The sequence below is a fragment of the Leopardus geoffroyi genome, chromosome C1 (genome assembly GCF_018350155.1).
Source record: "Leopardus geoffroyi isolate Oge1 chromosome C1, O.geoffroyi_Oge1_pat1.0, whole genome shotgun sequence".
NCBI classification, from domain to species: domain Eukaryota; kingdom Metazoa; phylum Chordata; class Mammalia; order Carnivora; family Felidae; genus Leopardus; species Leopardus geoffroyi.
In genome coordinates this window covers 221,874,187-221,896,958 of record NC_059328.1, presented here as the reverse complement: position 1 = coordinate 221,896,958, position 22,772 = coordinate 221,874,187, and the positions used below count along the sequence as shown (strand labels likewise).

The window sequence follows — 22,772 nt, the reverse complement described above, 5'->3', positions numbered from 1 at the left end:
CGCAGACACTTGTGTTTCCTGTTTTAAAAACTTGAATCCCGTTGGTTGCTGGTAGTTTCCTTGGGAGTTCTCAGGGGTTTGTTTTCTTCAGTTGTTACAATCTCTCAAAAGAGCTGATAGCAGATTGTTTTAGAGGTCAGCCACCGTGCTTTCTGGAGTTTTGCTCAGACCCTGTGTCCGGAAAGTTTTGATACTGCTTTCACAGATGAGGCAAATCAGTGCAGAGTCGCTTCTCTTGGCCGGCATCCATAGTGGTCTTCGCTGGTAAGGGCAAAGGGTATGGGGATCAGGGTCTTGGGGAAATGGGCTCACAAAGCATTGAGGAAGTGTGGAAGGTCGCGTTGCATGGGACTTCTGGGGCTCGTTAGTATCTGCCTGGCCCTGGCCCTGGTCCTGGTCCACAGTGGCCTCAGGTGGGGCAGAGGCGGCCCTTGGGAGGAACCACCCACCCCACCCCCAGGGCAGAGTTTGGTCAGACTTTTGTCAATAGAGATCTTGTCTAACAATGAAAAGAAACGACTGCTAAGTGTTTTAGTGTTTTCTGGGAGCTAGTTGCTTTTTAAAAGACACTTTCGCTCCTGGCCATGGAAATGTAGTAGAAACCCAGGACTGCAGCTTTGAATTATCCTCAGTTGCTGGAGTCACAGCTCTAGCTGTGAGGGTCGGGCATCAGGCAGGCCGTCTGGGATGCTCTCCTGACCCCTTGCTGGCCAGCGCCTGACCTGGCCCCTAACTAGGAGACCAGCCGTCCCTGTTTTCGCACCTGGCATCCTGCCTCCGACGCACACCAGGAGGGCAGTTGTGCTGTGCGTTTCTAGGAACTATTCCCAGGGCTTCCCCAAGCCTTTCCTGTAGTCGGACGCCCTCCTGTGCGATCTCTCCGAGCATTCTGTGTCCCTACAGGACATTCACCACAGCCTGGGAGGAGTTACCTTCGTTCTCTGCCCTACAAACCGTGAGCTCCTTGTGGGCAGGTGGTGAGGCTGGCTGGCTTCTATCTCATAATCACTTACAAGCAGAAGGTGTCCCTTACGTTTTTACTTAAGTTTTAAATGAGTAAAGTCAACGCGGCATTGGGTATTTGCAAAACCGCTTGTTTTGCTTTTGTGATTGGTAAATTTAGGAGACATTTAGCTCTTTTTTTCTAATTCTCTGTCATTCTTCCTGCAGGTTCCCCTTGAAGGACTCAAAGCGTCTGATCCAGTGGTTAAAAGCTGTTCAGAGGGACAACTGGACCCCCACCAAGTACTCTTTTCTCTGCAGTGAACATTTCACCAAAGACAGCTTCTCCAAGAGGCTGGAGGACCAGCATCGCCTGCTCAAGCCCACGGCCGTCCCCTCCATCTTCCACCTGCCTGAGAAGAAGAGGAGCCCCGGAGGCCATGGCCGCACGAGGAGGAAGGACACCAGAAAGGCCTCGGGGGGCCTGAGGGGACACGCGAGCGGGGCGGACGGAAAAGGAGCTGCAGGTGCGTCGTCGTCCTCAGGTGCAAACCCAATGGCCAAGCCCGGGGCCCGGAAGGTGAAGCAGGCCGCGCCGCAGGGTGAGACCGCCCCCGGGGCCGCCCAGGAAGCCGGCGGTCGGGAGCGGGCGCCGCAGGCCCCAGCAGGAACTCCGGCCGATGGCTCGGCCGCCGCCGCCGCCAGCAGTCAGGGCGAAGCAGAGGCGTCTGCAGTAGACGCCGGCGGTGAGAGCGCCGCCGCGCCCGACGGAGGCCTGGTGGACAAGAGCGGCATTTCCGTGGATGACTTTACCCCGCCAGGGTCTGGGGCCTGCAAGTTCATTGGCTCACTTCATTCTTACAGTTTCTCCTCCAAGCACGCGCGCGAGAGGGCGTCTGTGCCCCGAGAGCCCGTTGACCGAAAGAGGCCGAAGAGAGACGTGGAGCCCGGCTGCAGCGGGACCAGCCTGGGGCCCGACAAGGGCTTGGCCCAGAGCCCCCCGAGTTCATCGCTCACGGCGACGCCTCAGAAGCCCTCCCAGAGCCCCTCCGCCCCTCCGACGGACGTCACCCCGAAGCCGGCGGCGGAAGCCGTGCAGAGCGAGCACAGTGACGCCAGCCCCATGTCCATCAACGAGGTCATCCTGTCGGCGTCGGGGGCCTGCAGGCTCATCGACTCGCTGCACTCCTACTGTTTCTCGTCCCGCCAGAACAAGAGCCAGGTGTGCTGCCTGCGGGAGCAGGTGGAGAAGAAGAACGGCGAGCTGAAGACCCTGCGGCAGCGCGTCAGCCGCTCCGACAGCCAGGTGCGCAAGCTGCAGGAGAAGCTGGACGAGCTGCGGAGAGCGAGCTTCCCCTACCTGAGCAGCCTGCTGCCCCTGAGCCGCGGTCAGTACCGGCCTCGCGGCCCCCGCGCCGCCCGGCCGTGGGAGGGGGTTCTCGCCGCGTGGCCGCCGGGCCCCGGGCACCCGCGCGTCTCGGGAGGAGGCCTCTATCGGAGCTGCCCTGGGAGACGGAGAGCCGGGTTAGGACCCTGCCTCGCGCCAGGGCGCCCGAAGGGCGTCTGTGGCTCTGAGGGTTCGGCCAATGGGAAGGGAGGCCTGTGCCGTCTGCCGGGGGAGCCAGAATCCCCAGTGCGTGGCTTCCCACCGGCCGGGGGTGGGGGTGGGGCATCCGCTCCTGCACCCCTCACACGAACCACGGTTCCAGACGAGTTGACCTCTTGACGTGAGTGCAGTAGGCTCAGCAAGCTGTTGGAAAAGCGGTAGGAGACTCTTAAAATCGTGGGGAGTTTCTTTCCATTAGTGTTTTGAGGAACATCCTTGAAGTTAAATCGTTTTGAACGTCAGTAGTTACTTTAGTGCGCCTGCTCGTGCTTTCTTTCAAAATAAAAAACCGGGCGCCTGGGTGGCGCAGTCGGTTAAGCGCCCGACTTCAGCCAGGTCACGATCTCGCGGTCCGTGAGTTCGAGCCCCGCGTCGGGCTCTGGGCTGATGGCTCAGAGCCTGGAGGCTGTTTCCGATTCTGTGTCTCCCTCTCTCTCTGCCCCTCCCCCGTTCATGCCCTGTCTCTCTCTGTCCCAAAAAATAAATAAACGCTGAAAAAAAAAAAAATAAATAAATAAATAAATAAAATAAAAAACCTTAGGGGCGCCTGGGTGGCTCAGTCAGTTAAGCAGCCGACTTTGGCTCAGGTCATGATCTCACGGTCCATGAGTTCGAGCCCAGCGTCGGGCTCTGTGCTGACCGCTCAGGGCCTGGGGCTGCTTCGGATTCTGTGTCTCCCTCTCTCTCTGCCCCTCCCCTGCTCGCTCTCTCTCTCTCAAAAGTAAATAAACATTAAAAAAAAATTTAAACATCTATTGAAGTAGAATATATTCTGTCTTATAAAAATTAAGATGCTACGGAAATAAGGGGGCTTCAGAAGTGGTGAAAAATCCTATTCCTCACTTATCTCTGACCTTCTGGTCCTTGTTAAAATTTCCTGTATGATCTTTTAGATTATTGTCTATGTTGTCACATACGTGTCTTTCAACCTATAGGTACAGGCAGGTTGGATATATATTTTGTAAGTTTCTCAGCTACGTTTGCACTTTTCACCTTACCTTTCTACTTAGTACTTGTAAAAAACTGCTTTCTAGATATTCTCTACATTTTGAGTGTTAGGTATTTTACCTGTTAAGTATACGTGGAAAATATTTTCCTACTTGTTATTCATGTGATCTGGATCAGTATTTGTCTTCCTGGGCGTAACGAACACTTCTTTGGGAAGAGGCTCCTAACGTGACGGGCTGGGACATCCTGGATCCCAGGGCAGCAGCCGCACACAATATGAAACCAAAGCAAGAAAACAGCCCCATCCCGTGCAAAGTGCACGCTGGGGGAGGGACAGCCCCAGCTGAGGGTCACCGATGTGCTTACTGGTGGAGGTAGACCCGCTCACTACTTTACGGTACCTTCTCCTCCTGGCCAGACTCCCAGGGGCCGGCACTGTTTCGGGTCTTTCCTTTGCTCCATTGAGCAAGGCCACCTTGTTTCCGCTTCATTAATCCTCACTTCTTTCTGCTTTCTCCACCGTTACTTGGTTTTCTTGGTTGTTCTGGCTCCTGGGGGGGAAGAGGGTGTTTCCGGATGCCTGCAGGTGGAGGTGTGTCCGTCCCATTGGCCCGAGAGGATTCGTCTCGTGCAGCTCTCATCACTGGTCGTTTCTAAATAGTTTCTAATTTCAGTCTGTGTTCCCTCTTTGAGTTATTTAGAAGGGCGTTGACATTTTTCAAGTTGGGGGAGGGGAGCTAATTTTGTTGTAGGGTTTTTTGTGGTTTTTTTTTTTGGCGGTTTTAAATATTCCATTTCTTTCTTTCTTTCAAAATGTGTGTTTTTATTTTTTTTATTTATTTATTTTTTTTTCAACGTTTATTTATTTTTGGGACAGAGAGAGACAGAGCATGAACGGGGGAGGGGCAGAGAGAGAGGGAGACACAGAACCGGAAGCAGGCTCCAGGCTCTGAGCCATCAGCCCAGAGCCCGACACGGGGCTCGAACCCACGGACCGCGAGACCGTGACCTGCCTGAAGTCGGACGCTCAACCGACTGCGCCACCCAGGCGCCCCTCAAAATGTGTGTTTTTAATTCCAGCGTAGCTGACATACAGGGTTGCACGAGTTTCAGATGCACGGGGCAGTGGTTCCCTAATCGTGTACTTTCTCCGCGCATCAGGACGAGTGTCCTGTCGATCCCCTCCCCGTTTCTCCCAGCCCTCAACCTCCTCCCCTTTTTTGTGATTATTTTTAAACTTTATTGCTTTAAGGTCATATTTGGTTTTTGGCCCCTTTCGGGATTTCGTTGTGGCTTAATATGCAGCTTGTTGTCGTGACTGTTTCGCTGTGGTTTGAGAAGAATGTATCCTCCCCGCTTGTTGGTTCCATGGCTCTCTGTCTCCCTGAGCCTCCGTCTGGCTTGTTAACAGGTCTGTGTCCTGACTCACCGAATCCCTTATCTCGGGGACAGAAGGGTGACGTGCCCATCCTTCCTGGGCGTCTGCTTGGTGCTGCCATGCGTCCCGCGGCCCTGTGTGAGATGCCCAAGTGGTTCTGACTGTTACCACCACAGAATGCCCCTTTCTGTCCCAATTTGAGTATTCTTTACCTGCTTACCTTTGAAAGCTTTTTATATTCCTCTATCTTTTAGCTATATTTTAACCCAATCTGAGAGTGTTTGCATTTTTTTAATAAATTTTTTTAAACGTTTATTTATCTTTGAGAGAGAGGGAGTGAGAGTGCAAGTTGGGAAGGGGCAGAGAGCCACAGAATCTGGAGCAGCCTCCAGGCTCTGAGCTGTCAGCACAGAGCCTGACATGGGGCTCGAACCCACGAACCATGAGATCGTGCCCTGAGCTGACTGAGCCACCCAGGCACCCTGTCTTTCCTTCCTTTAGAGGAATCCATTTATAACTGTGATTATTGCTAAGTTGGAATCTGTGCCTGTCGTTTTATGTTTTAATTTGTTAGGCTTTTTCGTTTCTTTTTCTGTGCTTCTGGTGGATGTCTCTCGGCTTTCGAAGCTAACTGTTGAAGCCAATCTTCCTGGGGTGCTTAGAGCTTGGGCTGCTCGGTTCCACAGCCCAGCGCCTCCACGCTTCTGTCCCGTCCCCCTCCCCCACCCGCCCGGACTGTGTGTGTCCTCTACTCCCGTACTCAGGTCTCCTGTCTAGGGGCCTAGGGGCCGTAATGAGGTGCAAGCACACGGTTGGTGGGTCACTTCGCTCACCACCGTTTGTCGTTTGCTTCCTTTCCAGAAAGAGTTAATGGTATTTTTGTAAGTCCTACCCTCGCAAGATTTTGAGAGGGGTTGAGTTTGAAATGCTGATGCCAGGAAACCATCCGTTCTCTCAGAGTTGCCTGTGTGTGCGTGTGTGTGCATGTGCGTGTGGTGTCAGGATGAGGTCAGGAGTATTTAAAGCCACGATTGAATGGGGTTTCCTGGAGAAGCTGTAGCTGGGGAAGGGGAAGGAGCCAGGCCCGGCCCGGGAGCCGGCTGTTTGCGGAGATGCGGCTGAAGAGGGCCAAAGAGGGCCCCGGAAAGGGAGAGTGAAAGAGGGAGTGTGGGGTCACGACAGCCCAGAGGGGAGATGAGGGTAAGCAGCTGGGCTGGACCCAGCTCTGATCAGAGTGGGGAAAAGATGGCTGGGCTCAGCCACATGGGGTCACTGGTGACCACGGTGTCCTTGGAGCAGTGGGAACACTGCTGGGTCGGTCTAGAGCGGGTGAAAGGCAGCACTGGGGCACTTTAAGAGGGCTGGCCGTGAAGGAGTGGACTGTGGGCAGAAACCCCGGGGACCGTGGCTCCAGGGGAGAGTTGTGTTTGTGAAGTGGGGATCAGCAAGCAGGTGTCCGTGCTGCCCGTGGGTGGGATGGAGAGCAGGAGTCGTGGGGGCCAGGAAGGAGTGTGCTGGGCCCTGGGGAGGTGCCCGGAGAGGGGGCTGGTGGACAGGGTGTCCCAGCGCCTCTGCCCAGTGCTCCCTGGGGGGTGGGGCTGGTCGCTGGTTGGCGGGGGAGGGGAGGGTGCGAGAGGTGTTAGGGGGCGGCAGTGGGAGGGACAGCGGGCACCCTGGCTTCGTCTCCAAGGAGACGTGCCTGGAGCCCCCCACTCAAAATGTCTTCTCTCTTAATGGTTTCCCTCCCAGGCTGTCGTGAGTTTGTTGGTCAACGAAGGAAACTTCTTAGGGATTTTATGTCGAAGAGGCATACGCGTGTTTATTCCGCCCAATGTCTTTAGCCAGGCAAGCCCTTTATTTTTGGACAGATTACCTCCAGCGGGGCAGCTGGGCCAGGGGTCTGCAGGTTCTGGGTTCAGAGCTCTCCAGGAGGCGGGTGCTGATTGGCCTTCTCACAGGGTGTCCACAGGGAGGACTTTCTCCCTCCTCCACCCGCCTCCTGCTGCTGTTTCTAGCCTCCAGGAGGACTTCTGTGAGCCCAGCTGTTCGTCCTTACCAGTTGGGAACTGACATCGATACATCGTCCCCAGCCATCTTCCCATGGAGGTTTACTACCTTGTACTTGGATTTTTTTTTTTTTTTTTTTTTTTTTCTAATTTTGAGAGAGAAAGCAGGAGTCAGGGAGGGGCAGAGAGACGGGAAGAGAGAGAGAATCCCAAGCAGGCTCTGTACTGTCAGCACAGAGCCCGACACGGGGCCCAAACTCACAGACCATCAGATCATGGCCCGAGTGGGCCCTGAGCCGCCCAGACACCCCTTGGATTTTGACAAGTGGGTGCCCGCGGTGATCCCGTGCGGTGCCGCACAGAAGAGTCGTGTCCCTCAGCATCCCTGCTCTTCTCGTGGTCACCCCTTCCCTTCCCAGCCCTGGCACCACCGGCCTCCCTGGTGTTTCTGTAGTGTGGGTTTTTCCAGAGTGTTCCGTGGTTGGAGTACACGGATGCCGTGGAATCGCAGGCACAGCTTTTTCAGGGTGGCCTCCCTCACTCAGCGGTACGTGTGCTTCAGGCTCCTCTCTGTGGCTCGGTAGTGCATCGTCTCACCTTTTTTTTGCACTGACTTAGAATATACACAACAAGGGCCGCTTGGTGGCTCAGTGGCTTGAGCGTTGGACCCCTGACTTAGGCTCAGGTCGCGATGTCACAGCTGGGCTCCGCGCAGACCGCACAGAACCTGTTTGGGACTCTCTCTCCCTCTCTCTGCCCCTCACCTGCTTGTTCTCTCTCTCTCTCTCTCTCTCTCTCTCTCTCTCAAATAAATCAACTTAAAAATGCATACGTACATAGCAGCGATTTACCGCTTTTAGGTGTGGAGTTCAGGGGCGTTAAACGTGTTCTCCTGGTCGTGCAGCTACCACCATCCATCCCCCAGAACTCACGTTAATCTGAAGCTTGACACGTGTGAAAGCGTAGCGATGTCTGCTGTGTGATGTTGTCAGCTCCCAGCGCCTCCTGGAAGAGGAATCTGGCGTGTTGCGCCGAACGTGACGCGGATACGTTGTGGCATGTGGCAGAATTTGATGCCAGCAGAACCATCCCGTTGCCCTGCGCGGACGCACCGTATTTTGCTCATCCGTTCATCTGTCAGGAGACGTGGGTTGCTTCCACGGTTTCACTGTCGAGAGCGATGCTGCTGCGAGCGAATCTCTCTTCGAGACCCTACTTCCGCTTCTTTTCGGCATACACCCAGAAGTGGAATCGCCGGATCACGGGGTATTTTGCGTTTAATTTTTTCGAGGCGCTCCAGTACTATTTTCGGCACCGGCTGTAACATTGTGCATTCCCACCCACGGAGCATGGGCTCCAGACTCTGCATTCTCGCCATCGCTTGCTGTCTTCTGTTTTCTTGATTCCCGCCGTCCTAGGGCGTGTGAGGTGGGCCCTTGTCGTGGTTCGCATCGGCATTTCCCTGGTGATCAGTGGTGATCAGTGATGAGCATCTTGTCCTGTGCTCAGTGGCCACTTGTGTGTATCTTGGGAGAAGAGCCTCGTTTGCCCATTTTTGAGTCTGGTTGGTTGTCTTCCCACTGCTGAGTTTGAAGACTTCTCTGTACATTGGGGACCTCAATCTCTGATCAGAAGTATGATTTGCAAATATCTTCTCCTATTCTTTGGGGCACCGTTTTATTCTATGCATAGTGCCTTTTGTTTTTTGTTTTTTTTTTTGTTTTTTTTTTTTTTCAACGTTTATTTATTTTTGGGACAGAGAGAGACAGAGCATGAATGGGGGAGGGGCAGAGAGAGAGGGAGACACAGAATCGGAAACAGGCTCCAGGCTCTGAGCCATCAGGCCAGAGCCCGACGCAGGGCTCGAACTCACGGACCGTGAGATCGTGACCTGGCTGAAGTCGGACGCTCAACCGACTGCGCCACCCAGGCGCCCCGCATAGTGCCTTTTGATACACAATTTTATTTTCACGAAGTCATATTTGTCTATTTCTTTCATTACATGTGCCTTTAGTGTCCTATCCAGGAAATCATTGCCAAGTCCATGGTCGTGAAGCTTTTGTGCTGTTTTCTTCTAAGAGTTTTACTGTTTTAGATCCTTGATCTACGTTGAGTGAGTTTTTGTTTATGGTGTAAGGATCCAATTTCATTCTTTTGCATGAGGACGTCCAGTTTTCCCAGCACCATTTGTTGATAACGTTCTTTCTCCATTGAATGGTCGTGGCACCTTGTCAAAATCAGTTGACCATATACAAACAAGGGTTTGTTTCTGGATGCTCTACGTTGCATTGGTTTCTATGTCTGTTTTTATGCTAATACCACACTGTTTTTATTACTGTGGCTTTGTAGTAAGTGCGGAAATCAGGAACTGATTCCTCCAGTTTTGTTCTTCTCCAGGATTGTTTTCTTCGCTGTTCTGGGTCCCTGAGATTCCGGGTGAATTCTATCTACAGGCAGTGTCCTTGGGATGTCCATCGGGATTGCATTGAATCTGCAACTTTGTTTGAGTAATATCAACACTCAAGTGACAACATTAAGCCTCACATGAACAGAGGATGTGTGTCCATTTATCTCTGATTACATGGATGTCCAGTCCCAGCACTGTTTGTCAAGAAGACTCTTCTCCATATAGTTGCCTTTGCTCTTTTGTCGAAAATCAGATTCATGAATTTGTGTGAATCTTACTTTTTTTTAACGTTTATTTTTGGGAGAGTGACAGAGTGCAAGTTGGGGAGGGGCAGAGAGAGAGGGAGACACAGAATCTGAAGCAGGTTCCGGGCTCCGAGCTGTCAGCACAGAGTCTGACGCGGGGCTCAAACCCACGAACCGTGAGATCATGCCCTGAGCCGAAGTCGGACGCTTAACCAACTGAACCACACAGGCGTCCCTAATATTTATTTATTTGAGTAATTTCTACACCCAACATGGGACTTGAACTCACTACCCTGAGATCAAGAGTCACGTGCTCTTCTGACTGAGCCAGACAGGCACCCCTGTGTGTGAATCTGTCTCTGGACCCTGTTGTGTCACTTGATCTGTGTATCTGTTGTTCTGTCAGTCTCATGCTGTAGTGGTTACTGTAGCTTTTAGTGAGTCTTGAAACAGGACTGCGAGTTCTCCAGCTTTATTCTTTTCCATGAGTATTGTGTTGGCTGTTCTGGGTCTTTTGGCTTGAGAATCAGCTGGTCGATTTCCACAAAATAGCTTGCCGGGATTTTGATATGGGGATTGTGTTGAATCTATAGATCAATTTGGGAAGAATTGACATCTTAACAATACTGAGTCTTCCTGTGTATCAACGTGGAAAATCCACCCGTTTATTTAGATCTTTTATTTCTTTCATCAGAGTTTCATATTCCAGGTTTTTTGTGGGTTTTTGTTTTGTTTTGTTTCTGCTGGTGTGTAGGGAAACAATTGACTTTTGCATGTTAACCTTGTATCCTGCAACCTTGCTGCTTACTAATTCCTGGAGTTTTTTGTGAGTTCTCTGGGATTTTCTACATGGACAGTCATGTCATCTGCAAACACGGATGGTTGTTTTGTTTTTGTTTTGTTTTTTTTTCTGTCCCAATCTGTATACCTTTTATTTCCTTTTTTTTATTACATCAAGTAGGACTTCCAGTGCAATGCTGACTGTGAGTGGTGCTGAGCTTAGTAGGAAAGCTTTTGCTTTCCCGCCATTAAGTATGATGTTAGCTGTAGGGTCTTGTTAATGATGTTGTTTATTATTCCTAATAATAATATTTGTTCCTAGATTATCGAATAGAACTTTTATCAGGAATGGGTGTTGGGTGTTATCATGGTGAATAACTCATTTATTTATATTTTTGGATTCAGTTTACTAAATGCTTGTTAAAAATTTTTGTGTCTGTGTTCATGAGATACCCATCTGCAGTTTCCTTTCTTGTATGTCTTTGTCTGGTGTTGGTGTCAGGGTAGGGCTCACCTCACAGAATGAGTTAACACTCTGCTTCTACCTTCTCTAAGAGATTGCAGACAACTGGTATTAACTCTTTCCTGAATTCTGTGGTGGAATTCACTGATAAGCCCATCTAGGCCTGGGGCTTTGTTTAGGAAGGTTATTAATTATTGATTCAGTCCTTTGATGGATGTAGGCCTATTCAGATTATTAGTTCCCTTGGTGAATTTTGGCAGTATGTGTCTTTCCAGAAATGCATCCATTTCACCTGAGTTACCAAATCTGTGGGCATAGAGTTTTTCATAGTAACCCTGATTGACCTTTTCATGTTCAGAGGATTGGTAGTGATGGCCCTCTTTTATTTATAATATTGACATTTTATGTCTTCTCTTTCTGTCTCTCTGTTCTTAGTTAACTGGGTTAGATGTTTATCCGTGTTATGGATCCTCTGAAAAACCTGTGATGTTGTTGATTTTATTGTTTGTTGTCTTTATTTTCCTGTTTTCAATTTCATCGGTGTCTTTTTTTTTTCTGCTTGCTTTCAACTTAATTGTTCTTCTCTTCCGACTTTCCTAAGGTGAACACTTAGATTATCAATTTTAGATCTTTCTTCTTGTGTAATGTACTCACTCAGTGCTATAAATTTCCCTCTAAAGATTGCGTTTACTGCACTGCACAAAATTTGATAAGGTAGGGGCGCCTGGGTGGCGCAGTCGGTTGGGCGTCCGACTTCAGCCAGGTCACGATCTCGCGGTCCGTGAGTTCGAGCCCCGCATCAGGCTCTGGGCTGATGGCTCGGAGCCTGGAGCCTGTTTCCGATTCTGTGTCTCCCTCTCTCTCTGCCCCTCCCCCGTTCATGCTCTGTCTCTCTCTGTCCCAAAAATGAATAAACGTTGAAAAAAAATTTAAAAAAAAAAAAATTTGAAAAGGTATATTTTTCATTCTATTTACTTCGAATATTTTTTTATTTCTCTTGAGGCCTCCTTCTTGACTCACCTGTTACTTAGAAGTGTCTTGTTTAATCTACAAATATTTCGGGATTTTTCAACTACACTGCTGTTACTGATTTCCAGTTTAATTCCATTGTGGTCTCAGAACATACTTTGTATGATTTCTACTCTGTTAAATTTGTTAAGATATGTTTTATGGTCAAGAATGTGGTCTGTCTTGGTGAATGTTCCATGTGAGCTGGAGAAGATTAAGTGTTCTGCTGTTGTTGGATGAAGCAGCATCCTAACCTAGCCTCACGCTGACCTGTTAGGGTTCTCCAGAGAAACAGAACCAGCAGTATGTATACATACGTGTACACGACAGGAAATTTATCACAGGAATTGGCTCCCGTGGTTAAGAATGACAAAATTGGAGAACCAGGAAGGCTGAAGGCATAGTCTAGTCCCTGTCCAAAAGCCTGAGAATTGTTGGGGGATGGAGGGGCGGCGGGAGGGCATGAGTCCTGGACCAGCACTGATGTCCCAGGACCGCAGACCTCCCAGCTCTAACTGCAAAGTCACCTTTCCTCTGCCTTTTTGCTCTATTCAAGCCTTCAGTGCCCACCCACCTAGGGGAGGGCCCTCCACTTCACTCAGTTCACAGGCTCCTATCTTCCGTAAACACCCTCGCAGGCACACACACGAGTAATGTCTTACCAGCTTTCTGGGCATCTCTTAGCTGCATCAGACCGACATGTGACATCACCTATTTCGGTAGCATACGGATGTCACTTACATCCAGCTGATTGATGCCGCCCTTGAGTTTGGCCAAGTCCTTCCTGATTTTCTGCTGCTGGATGTGTGCATTTCTGACAGAGGAGTGTCAAAGCCTCCAACTGTAACAGTGGATTTGTGTGTTTCCTGTTACAGATCTGTCCGTTTGTCTCATGTGTTTGAATGCTCCCTTGTTAGGAACATAGACATTAGGGATTATTATGTCGTCTTAGAGTATTGACTCCTTTGTTATCATGTAACGTTCCTCTTTGTCGCTGATAATTTTTCTGATCCTAACGTCTGTTTTGTTCTGAAGTTATTAGCATTGCTCCTCCAGCTTCCTGTTGATTTGTGTCAGCGGGATAGATGTTTCTCTGTCCCTTTCCTTTGGTCTTTGTCTTTATACTTAAAGTGGGCTTCTTATGGACAGCATATAGTTGGGTGTTTTCTAGTCTCCTGACTGTCTTCTCCCTCCCGTTCACATTTGAAGTGATAATTGTTGCAGTGGGACTAAGCGCTCAAATTTGTGGCTGCTTCCCACTTCCACCTGTTCTCCCCTTTTCCACCTTCTCTGGCCTTGATGGAGCATTTTGTGTGATTTCATTGTGTCCCTTTCTCAGCACACTGACTTGACTTCTCGCCGCACCTCTGTTCGTGGGGGCCCTGGGGTTTTCGCCCCACGTTTACAACTCAAGTACATCCACTTTCACACATTGCCGCGTCCCTGGTAGCGCAGGTGCCTGAGACCTGGGCGTCCCCGTCACCCCCGTGTCGTCCCTTATAAAACCGGTACTCCGTTTCACTTGCACGTGTGCTGGGCTCACTACCATTAATCTGAACACATTCATCTGTTGGGTGAATGAAGAAAAAGGAAAGATTTCATCTTTCACATATTCCTTCCCCAGTGCTCTTGTCTGTACAGACTCAGGTTTCCAACCTGTTTCATCGTTCTCCCTGAAGAACTAATATTTCTTATAGGGCATGTCTACCAAGGAATCCCCTCCAGTTTTGTTTGAAAAAGTTTTTGTCTTTAGTTCTTCTTTACTTTTTAGTTTTTGTTTGTTTGTTTGTTTGTTTGTTTGTTTAGAGAGAGAGGGAGGGAGACAGAGTGTGAGCCAGGGAGGGACAGAGAGAGAGGGAGACACAGAATCCCAAGCAGGCTCCAGGCTCTGAGCTATTGGCACAGAGCCCGACGTGGGGCTCAAACTCACGAACCTTGAGATCATGACCTGAGCCGAAGTCGGACGCTTAACCAACTGAGCCATCCAGGCACCCAGAAATCAGTGTTTTGGGTTTTTTTTGGTTTTTTTTTTAATTTTTTAATGTTTATTTATTTTTTAGAGAGAAAAACAGAAAAGTCGGGGGAGGGGCAGAGAGAGAGGGAGACACAGAATCCAAAGCAGACTCCGGGCTCCGGGCTGTCAGCACAGAGGCTGATGGGGGGCTCAAACCCACGAACTGTGAGATCATGATCTGAGCCAAGATCAAGAGTCAGAGGCTCAACTGACTGAGCCCTCCAGGGGCCTTTTAAGTTTTCATTTTAATCCCAACTAACGTAGAGTGTTGTGTTTGAAGGACAGTGTCTCTGGGCATGGAATTCTACTCTTGTTGCCTGCACAAGATGCCCTCTGCGATTCTTCCCCATTTTGTTCTATAGGTAAGAGTTCTTTCCTCTGGCTTCTTTCAAGACTCTCCATCTTTGGTTTTCTGCAGTTTGAATATGAAATGCGCAGGTGTAGGTTTTTTGGTATTTGTTGTGATTGGTGTCCTCTGAGCTTCCTGGGTCTGTGGTTTGGTGTCTGTCATTAATTTTGAAAACTTCTCAGCTACTACTTCATGTATTTCTTCTACTTTCTCCCTCTGTCCTCTGGCTGTCATTGCCTTGATGCATACACATATCTTTTGTAATTGTCCCCAACCCCCCAGTATTGTGTGCCTTCTGCTCTCTGCATCTCACTGTGGAACGTCTCTGCTGCCTGCCTTCGAGCTCGCTGGCTCTCTCCTGGACCTCAGATACCCCAGGTTTCACCTGTCTCGCGCTGGTTTGGATGTGCAGCCTTTCCTTTGGACCCTTGTTAGCTTCCTCTCCACTTACAGAGCTCAGTTCATGCACGCTGTCTGCTCTTTCTGCTAGAACCTGAGCGGATGGATCATAGTTATTTTAAATTCCGAGTCTGAGGATTCCAGAACCTCTGCCTTATCGGAGTCAGGTTCCGATGTTGTCTCTTCAGACTGAATTTTTTCTTGCCTTTAGCATGGCTTATAATCATTCTAAAAGGTGGACATGGGAATGGAACCTGAGCTGCCAAGTTGGCCTGCCTGGCAGGTGGGTTGTGTCTGATCTCTCCTGCATCAGGCTCAGATTCCTCTGCTGTCTTTACGCTTCGTCTCCACTGTGGTCCTGGGGCTTGTCTGCCGGACTCCCTCCCAGCCCCTGCACCTGCGGCTTTTTCTGCTCTGATCCCCTCACCTGCTGGAGCCCTGAGGAGGGCGTGGGGGAGGGGGACACTCTGCAGTCAGCTTTCTGTGGGGTTCCTCTTCTGTGGCCTGTGTTTCTGGGCTGTGACCTTCCCGTTCTTGTCCTCTTGGAGTGGGGACAGCGGGGGGAAGGCCATAGGAGCTCGTGGGGGAAGCCGTCCCCAGCAGAGTAAAGCTCAGGTGACATCTGCACTGCACAACAGCCCTTTCCTTTGGAGCATGCTCTGAGCTCCGGTCAGAACTTTCTCTCCCCTTGCAGTGCCAGAGAGAGACCAGGGGATTTTTTTTCCTTGGCTTCTCACAGTGAGAATTTGGTGGGTTCCTGGAAATGAGACCCGAGGGAGCGTGGGGCCCCCAGGAAACCGTCTCCTGCTTGTCTGCGTTCAGCTCCAGCCTCTTGCCCAGTTGTCATCCAGCGTCCCTGTCAGCTCACATCTGCCCCGGGTGAGCATGTCCCTTCAAGTTCTGGGAGACTGGGACCTTACTTCTGATGGGTCCAGGCAGTCACTGATTTTCAGTTCGTTCCATGTTTTTGTTGTTGTAAAGACAGGAATTAGGGCTTCTAAGCTCTTTACGGGTCAGAGTTGAACCGTGAATCTCCCCCCTCTGTTATTTGGTTATTGTTAATATGTAGGAAAGCTAACTTTAAAAACAAACCATCTTATCAGAGTCACTTATTCTAATAGTTTTTCTGTTGAGGCTTTGGAGTTAACTAGGTAATCAACCATAATACTCGCAAAAAATAATAACTACTTGGTCTCCTTTTGTGTCTTTCTGTATTTTACAGGAACGTTTGCCCTATTTCCTGTCCTTTCTTTTTTCCCCTGTGTGCGCGAACACCTTTTCATCTGACGGGTCATAAAGTGAGGGCCTTGCCACCATCTCAAAAGAACAGCTTCCCCTGAGGCGCCGGGCAGGTGCGGTACGAGCGGTCACGGGGCCAGGACAGTGTCTGCTCCGCCGGGACAGCCAGCGCCAGCCAGGCGACGGCGGCCTGGGCCCTCTCTCGTGCTTTGCAGCCGGTGTCGGAAACACTGCCGTCTGCTAACACAAAGCAGAGGGAGGGTGGGAGGCGCCAGGAAGGCGTCCGTCCCCAGCGAGCGTGTCCGCTTGTTTCCTGTCGCTGGGGTCCGGGGCCTGTCTGCTGACACCTTTGCCAGGAGGCACAGCAGTCTTGAGCACCCGTGTCAGAGCCAAGATGAGTGTCCACCGGCCCGCTAGGAGGTAGATGCAAGGGACGCATCAGGAGTTTCCAGGGTGACTTACAGAAACAGCTTTTGCCATGTGCCTGGCTCCGCCTGCTTCCCCGTTAAAGGGATGGGTTCCCTCCGTGGCCCCTGGGGGAGGCAGTGCAGGGCCGAGGCCCCACTCCTCCCTGGCAGGTCCCACCTTCCTAAGCCCCGAAATGATCTCCTCCCAGATCCCAGTTCGGTCACCTCCGGGTGTCCTTGTCCTCTCCCGGCTGGAACTACACTTCCCAGAATGCACTCTTCGGCTTGGCACTCCCTTCCTGCCAAGCTGTTAGTAACCAGGTGCAAACGTTTCCGTCAGTTGGCAGAGAACAACCTTGAAGAACCTTGACGGTGTCTGGAGTTCAGAAAACTTAGTGATGGGTAAGCCTGCTTTTGCTGTCTTGGGCCAACAAACGAAAATTTAAATTTCTTGGAGAAGATTTAAATTTTTGTTTTTGCATTTCGGTTGAGGTTTTAATAAAAGAAGAAAAAAATGAAACTAAAAGCCTGTCTGATTTACTTGAAGAGGTAGAAAGTGGCAAATAGGCTTAAATCCCTTACTTCTTATGCTCATTTGTTTGACTTTCAAGTTTATCTTACTTTCATTTTTCTGATGAAGTATGATTTACATGGAGTGAAAGACACCAGTCTTAAGGATGTGATTGGATGGATTTTGACATATTTCAGATAACTTGACATTTGGATCTTAGGATTTCCCTGTTGGTCGTCCCCTGCACCGCTTCATTGAAAACAGGAGGAGACACGGTGGCAGCAGGGCCGTGGGCAGGGGTGCAGGTGCCGAGGACCGGGCTCACCCCGTGCTGGGGGGGGCGGCGTCCAGGGGCACTAGACCAGGCAGGAGGCGTGGAATCCCCCCGCCCACCACCGGCGGGTTAGTGCCTGCCCCGTCATCCTTACTCGATTAAAATTCGTCACAGCCGAGAGCAAATGGCCAGGAAGCCAGGAGAACTACGTTTGAAGAACCTAATTCGGAGCAGTTAGGTTCTCCGTGGCAGAGTCCCACGCCTCCTGGGGCTGGAGGTTTGGTGGACGTGCGTGCTGGTCGTGGACCCCGGGCGAGGCGACCCAGAGTCTCCTGGCATTGCCTTAATGGCACGCACCTTCCACGCAGGTTCTAACTTCTGCTGCTCAAAATGGTGTTTCTTTGAAGAGTCATTCCAGAAACTTTGCGTTGCCAAAGAAACACTGCTTCCTTCCACTTGAATGTGACGCGTCAGAGGAGCCTCTGCAGGTCCATCAGGCGAGTTCTGGGGGTCTGAGTGCGTCTTGTCTCCCCCAGGGCTTGCTGAGCCTCCCGTACGGAGGCTCTGCGTGACCTTCTGTGCACCCTCCCGCCGCTGCAAAGCCCACTGAATGGGTTTACACAGAACTGGTTAGAGGCAGAAGTTAGACCCTCAGCTGTCTCTCCCACTTGCTCTCCTGAAGACACCCTCTCACCCCGGGTCCCGGTGCTGTGACCCTGCTGAGCCCACCCCTCTGGGGGTTTTGACCTGTCCTGGGGTGATGTCCACCCTTGGCCCCGATCCCCCTCCAGGCTGCCAGCCTGGGACACCGGCCCCTGCTGGACGTTCCCCCTGACCCGCACCCGCCCACCTATCCCTGTTCTCCTCCACTCTTCCTGGCCCGCATCACCTCTTAAGCCCCTCTTCCCATTTGGTGGTTCTGGCGATTCTGTCCTCCGGGCTTCCAGTAGGAGTCCCCTCAGCCCACCTCCCTGGTCCCCACCCTGGGCAGGCTGTCCCTCTGTGTCACCTCACCCAGCCGTAGTCACCCACTCCAGCCCCTCCCCCCGGCCCCCTGTCCCCTGTCCCCTGCCCGAGCCCCCACAGCACAGCACCTGCGCTCTGGCCTGCAGTCGTCGTCACCAAGGAAAGAGGGAACGGGCCAGACCCGTGCTAGCAGACCACCTGGGGTGCTGCTGTCTTGTCCCAAGGCCCTGCATCAGCACCCCAGAGGTAGAGAGGGTGCAGTCCAGGGCTGCTGGGATGGGCCAGGCTCCGCCTGCGTCTGCCTGCGTTAGCTGGGTGGGCGGTCACAGCCCCCCCCCCCCCCCCCCGTCCCCCACCCTTCACAAGATCTCGGAGCACCTTTTCCATCTGTGTGCTGTTCCTGTCTTCTCTCCCCGCTCCCCCTCCCTCCCTCTCTCCCTCCCTCTCCCCCTCCCCCGCTTCTGGTGTCACTTTGTCGGAATTGCTTGTGCAGACACCTGTCTTGCCTACTGGCAAGTGAGGGCTGACGCAGAAAGCCCCCAGATCCTCCGAGGATCACCTTCAGTGGTTCCAGGGCCAGCACCCGCGGGGGGGAGGAGGCCCAGCAGACCCCCGGGCCCCTGCAGGGGTGTCGGGAGGATGTCCACGTGCCCGGGCCCTGACCACTGACGCATCGAACCACACCTCACACTGTAAGCTGCGGTTGTTGTCATTCAAACGCATCTTCAGAAATTGGGGTATGTTACCCCCAGGTCAGTAGTTCTAGATTTTCTTAAAACACCAAAACAAGCTGCAAGAGAAGGCTGTCTCCCTGTGGGCAGCAGTCGGCCAGCACAGACCAGAGGCCCCGGGAGGCTAGGCTGCCCCCTGAAGTGCCAGCTGAGGTTGGAGTCACCTGGCCACTCATGAACCTGTGCTGTGGTGACAGTAAACAGGTCCTGGGAAGGCGTTCCCAGGCTCGGATTGTTTTTTTCTTTTCATGTTTGTTTGCTTTGTGGAAGTTTCACATCTGAATGTTTTCACTGAGGTACAGTTAATATAAGTAAAACAGCCCTTGGGTGTCCCTCCGTGACTCCTGTGTGACGCCATCATCCAGAGTCCCCGGATCTCCACACCCTCCTGCCCCAGCCCCCACCCCACACCCGTTTACCTATTCTAGAATTTCATGCAGATAGAAATGCAGATTACGTACATGGTCTCTTTTGTGGCATGACATTTTTGAGGGAAATCTGATCATGTTTTCATAGCCTTGCTGCACTGTGGTCGGGCGACATGGTGGGGGCTCTCTTTACTTTCTGACCATTTACGAGGTCAGTTTTCGTGAGGCTTGGAGAGGAGATTCTGCAGTCTCGGGTGCGGAGCACAGCGTCGCGCGCTCAGAACTAGCTCTCTAGTCGTGTGGAGTGAGCCCTCCGTGCCGTGCTGTTCTCTCGGACCCACGCGAACCACGGTTCCTGCTGGTTTCTTCCTGTGAGCATCTGTGTGTCATCAGTAGTTTCTGCTTTGTCACGGCTGCCGCTGGTCACCTGCGTCTTCCTGACCGCGGGGTCTTCGCGGGGACCGGGACCCTGAGCGCTCTGGAGAGCCGTGCTCTGACTGTTCTAACGCGTCTTGGGTGGAAGTTCATGTTCCCTCACCACGGGAGCACGATGCTAGCTTTCCCTCGGGCCCGCCTTTGCCTGGCTCTGAAATGCCTTTCTGAGTGATTCTGTCTGGTGAATCTCTCCTTTGCAGCAAGAGTTGAAGGTCTTGCTCTGTGATCCAGTGTGAAAAGCTTTTCCTTTTCGTAGGTGAGTTCCGGTACGTGTGGCTTTAGCTCTGCCTTATTTTTTATATTGTACCTTGGCGTATGTTTTTAGAATAAAACCTTCCCCACTTGGTCTGTGCTTGGCTTGCCCGCCTCCGTGACGTCGCCACTCGGGGGTAGACCTCGGGCATGGTCAGGGCGGCCACCGCCTGGGACCAGTTCTCCTGGGGAACGCTTCCATGACTTTCTGGGAATCCCTTTGCTGTCACTTCCCTGTGGCTGCCTGGCGAAGGCTGTCCTTTGGTGGTATCCTCAGAATTCGCTGTAGCAGAGATCCCTGAGTGTTAGTGTAGAGACCATCCATCACGGCGCCGTCCAACAGGAGCACAGCGTGAGCTCGGACATGGTTTGAAATTGTCCTGTAGCAACACTGAGAAGGTAAAGAGAGGGCCGCCTGGCTGGCTCAGTCAGTGAGTGTACGACTCTTGATCTCAGGGTTGGGAGTTCAAGTCCCACGTTTGGCCTGGAACCTGCTTAAAAATAAAAAGGTAAAGAGAAACAGGTGAAGTGAACTTTAATGCTATATTTTATTTAACCCAATATCATCTGAAACGTTATTTCAGTACATAACCATCGGAACCTAAAAGTTACTGAGATGTCTGAAGTCCTTTTTGTGCTGAGTTTTTGAAATGCATGTGTGTCTTAGCCTTAAAGCACATCTCAGTGGACCAGCGCCTCCAGATGTCCACGTGGGGCCGTGAGCGGCTGTGTCAGACACACCTGTGGCAGCTACAAAATCCGTGACGCTCACTCTCCCCGTGCATCTTGTAAGTGTGGCACTAGCATCTGCCGGACGCTGCTGTGGAGGAACCGTTGGTCCGCTCTGGGCCTCTGCGGGCTCGCCTGTTGTCACGTTTCATATGAGTGGAATCAGGGTGCGTGGTCTTTTTCTTGGTTCATCCACGTGGTAGCATTTGTCAGTGCTTCAGTCCTTTTAAGTTTATTTACGAGAGAGAGAGCACGCACGCGCAGGAGGGGGCAAAGGGAGGGATGGAGGGAGAGGGAGAGAGAGAGAGAGAGAGTGTGATTGATTGATTGATTCCCAAGCAGGCCCTCTGCTGTCACTGCAGAGCCCGACGTGGGGCTCTGTCCCACGAATCATGAGATCGTGACCTGAGCTGAAATCAACAGTCAGACGCTTAACGGACTGAGCCCCCAGGTGCCCTCTTCATTCCTTTTTATGACGGATACTGTTCCCCCGTCTGGCTGTGCCACGTCATGCTCACCCACTCGTCAGCCGGAAGCCGCTGGGAGGTTTCCGCATGCAGCAGCTGTGAACGGCAGCCACGTGGACGCGTGTCGTCCTCTCACAGGAGGACACCCAGCCGTGGGACTCGCGCCTGGCCCAGGTCCCCCCTCCCCTGTCCCCCTCCCCCTTCCCCCGCCATAGTCTCTCCCCCCTCCCCCACCCTCTCCCCCCACCTGTCTTTGCACAGGCTGCATGTTGCACACGCCCCCAGCCCAAGTCTCCGAACCTCTTGACTTTGTCTTCGTTTTACTCTTCTCATTGTCCTCTGTAGCGCGTGTCTGCCGTGAGTCGCATGCTGTCCTCGTCCACCTCCACTCCCAGCTTCTTGATGCGTCTCTCCCGACTTCTTTCTGCTGGAGTTTCACCTCTCCTGCTCTCCTGCCGCTTCTCTCCCACACTCTTGCATTTATTCCTGGAGGTGGTTGCTTCACCGAGAACAGAGCCGTGTGCACAGAGTGGGCACGCAGAGCCGTGTGTACAGACCCGTGTGCGCAGACCCGTGGGCGCAGAGCCGTGTGCACGGACTGGGTACAGACCCGTGCGTGCAGACTTGTGTGCAGAGCCTACACTCACAGCCTCCTCTGGGCCCTGGTGGGGGTCAGTGCTCCTTCAGTCTTCGGGCTCCAGGCCCCACGTCCACTCTCAGGCTCCCGCGGCTGGCACAGTCTGACGGGAATGCAGGGTGCTCATGAAGCGGGGGCGGGGGGTCCTGTGTCCCCGAAGGTCAGTGGCACCCGCCAGGGGCCCGGCTCCTTTCCTGCTGCTTGTGAACACGGGCAGGGTCCCAGGGCCACCCCAGCCCCCACACAGCCCTCCTGCGCATTTTGGTGGCCGTGGGTTGTGTCTGTGACCTGACTTCCCTGAGAGCCAAGGCCAGGGAAAGGGTTTTCAGTTATCTCTGTTGTCGTTTTCTATTCCTTTCTGAAAGAGGTGATGATGCTCACCTACCAACCCTGTTCCCTCAGAGAGATCCCCAGAGAGATTTTGAGGCAAGAAAGAGCATAACCCAGCTCACTCTGTCCGTCTGTCTTTCCCCGTCTCTGGTCCTTCCCTGTCTCTCTGTCTGTCCATCTGTCTCCCTCCATCTCTGGGTCCTTCCCGGTCTGTCTCTATGTCTGTGTCTGTCTGTCTGTCTCCCCCCCATCTCTGGGTCCTTCCCGGTCTGTCTCTCTGTGTCTGTCCATCTGTCTCCCTCTGTCTCTGGGTCCTTCCTGGTCTGTCTGTGTCTGTCCGTCTGTCTCCCTCCGTCTCTGGGTCCTTCCCGGTCTGTCTCTCTGTCTGTCCGTCTGTCCTTCCCCTGTCTCTGGGTCCTTCCCTGTCTCTGTGTCTGTCCATCTGTCTCCCTCCATCTCTGGGTCCTTCCCTGTCTGTCTCCCTCCGTCTCTGGGTCCTTCCCTGTCTGTCTCTATGTCTGTGTCTGTCCGTCTGTCCTTCCCCCGTCTCTGGGTCCTTCCCTGTCTCTGTGTCTGTCCATCTGTCTCCCTCCATCTCTGGGTCCTTCCCTGTCTGTCTCCCTCCGTCTCTGGGTCCTTCCCTGTCTGTCTCTATGTCTGTGTCTGTCCGTCTGTCTCTCCCCCGTCTCTGGGTCCTTCCCTGTCTCTGTGTCTGTCCGTCTGTCTCCCTCCGTCTCTGGGTCCTTCCTGGTCTGTCTGTGTCTGTCCGTCTGTCTCCCTCCGTCTCTGGGTCCTTCCCCGTCTGTCTCTATGTCTGTCCGTCTGTCCTTCCCCTGTCTCTGGGTCCTTCCCTGTCTCTGTGTCTGTCCATCTGTCTCCCT

At 52.3% G+C, this 22,772-nt stretch overlaps 1 protein-coding gene across 5 annotated transcripts in view; it reads left to right on the top strand.

Annotated features, from left to right (window-relative positions):
• Window positions 1-22,772, top strand: part of THAP4 (THAP domain containing 4) — a 43,520-nt gene that overhangs the window by 965 nt on the left and 19,783 nt on the right. For 3 of the 5 annotated variants that reach the window (XM_045482031.1, XM_045482030.1, XM_045482032.1), the window contains exon 2: window positions 1,171-2,330. In XM_045482031.1, the coding sequence (XP_045337987.1) occupies window positions 1,171-2,330 (1,160 nt within the window). Of the gene's footprint in view, window positions 1-1,170; window positions 2,331-14,077; window positions 14,160-15,767; window positions 16,313-16,368; window positions 16,594-22,772 lie in introns of those variants that run through there. The other 2 variants (XM_045482034.1, XM_045482035.1) reach the window with 2 other exon arrangements.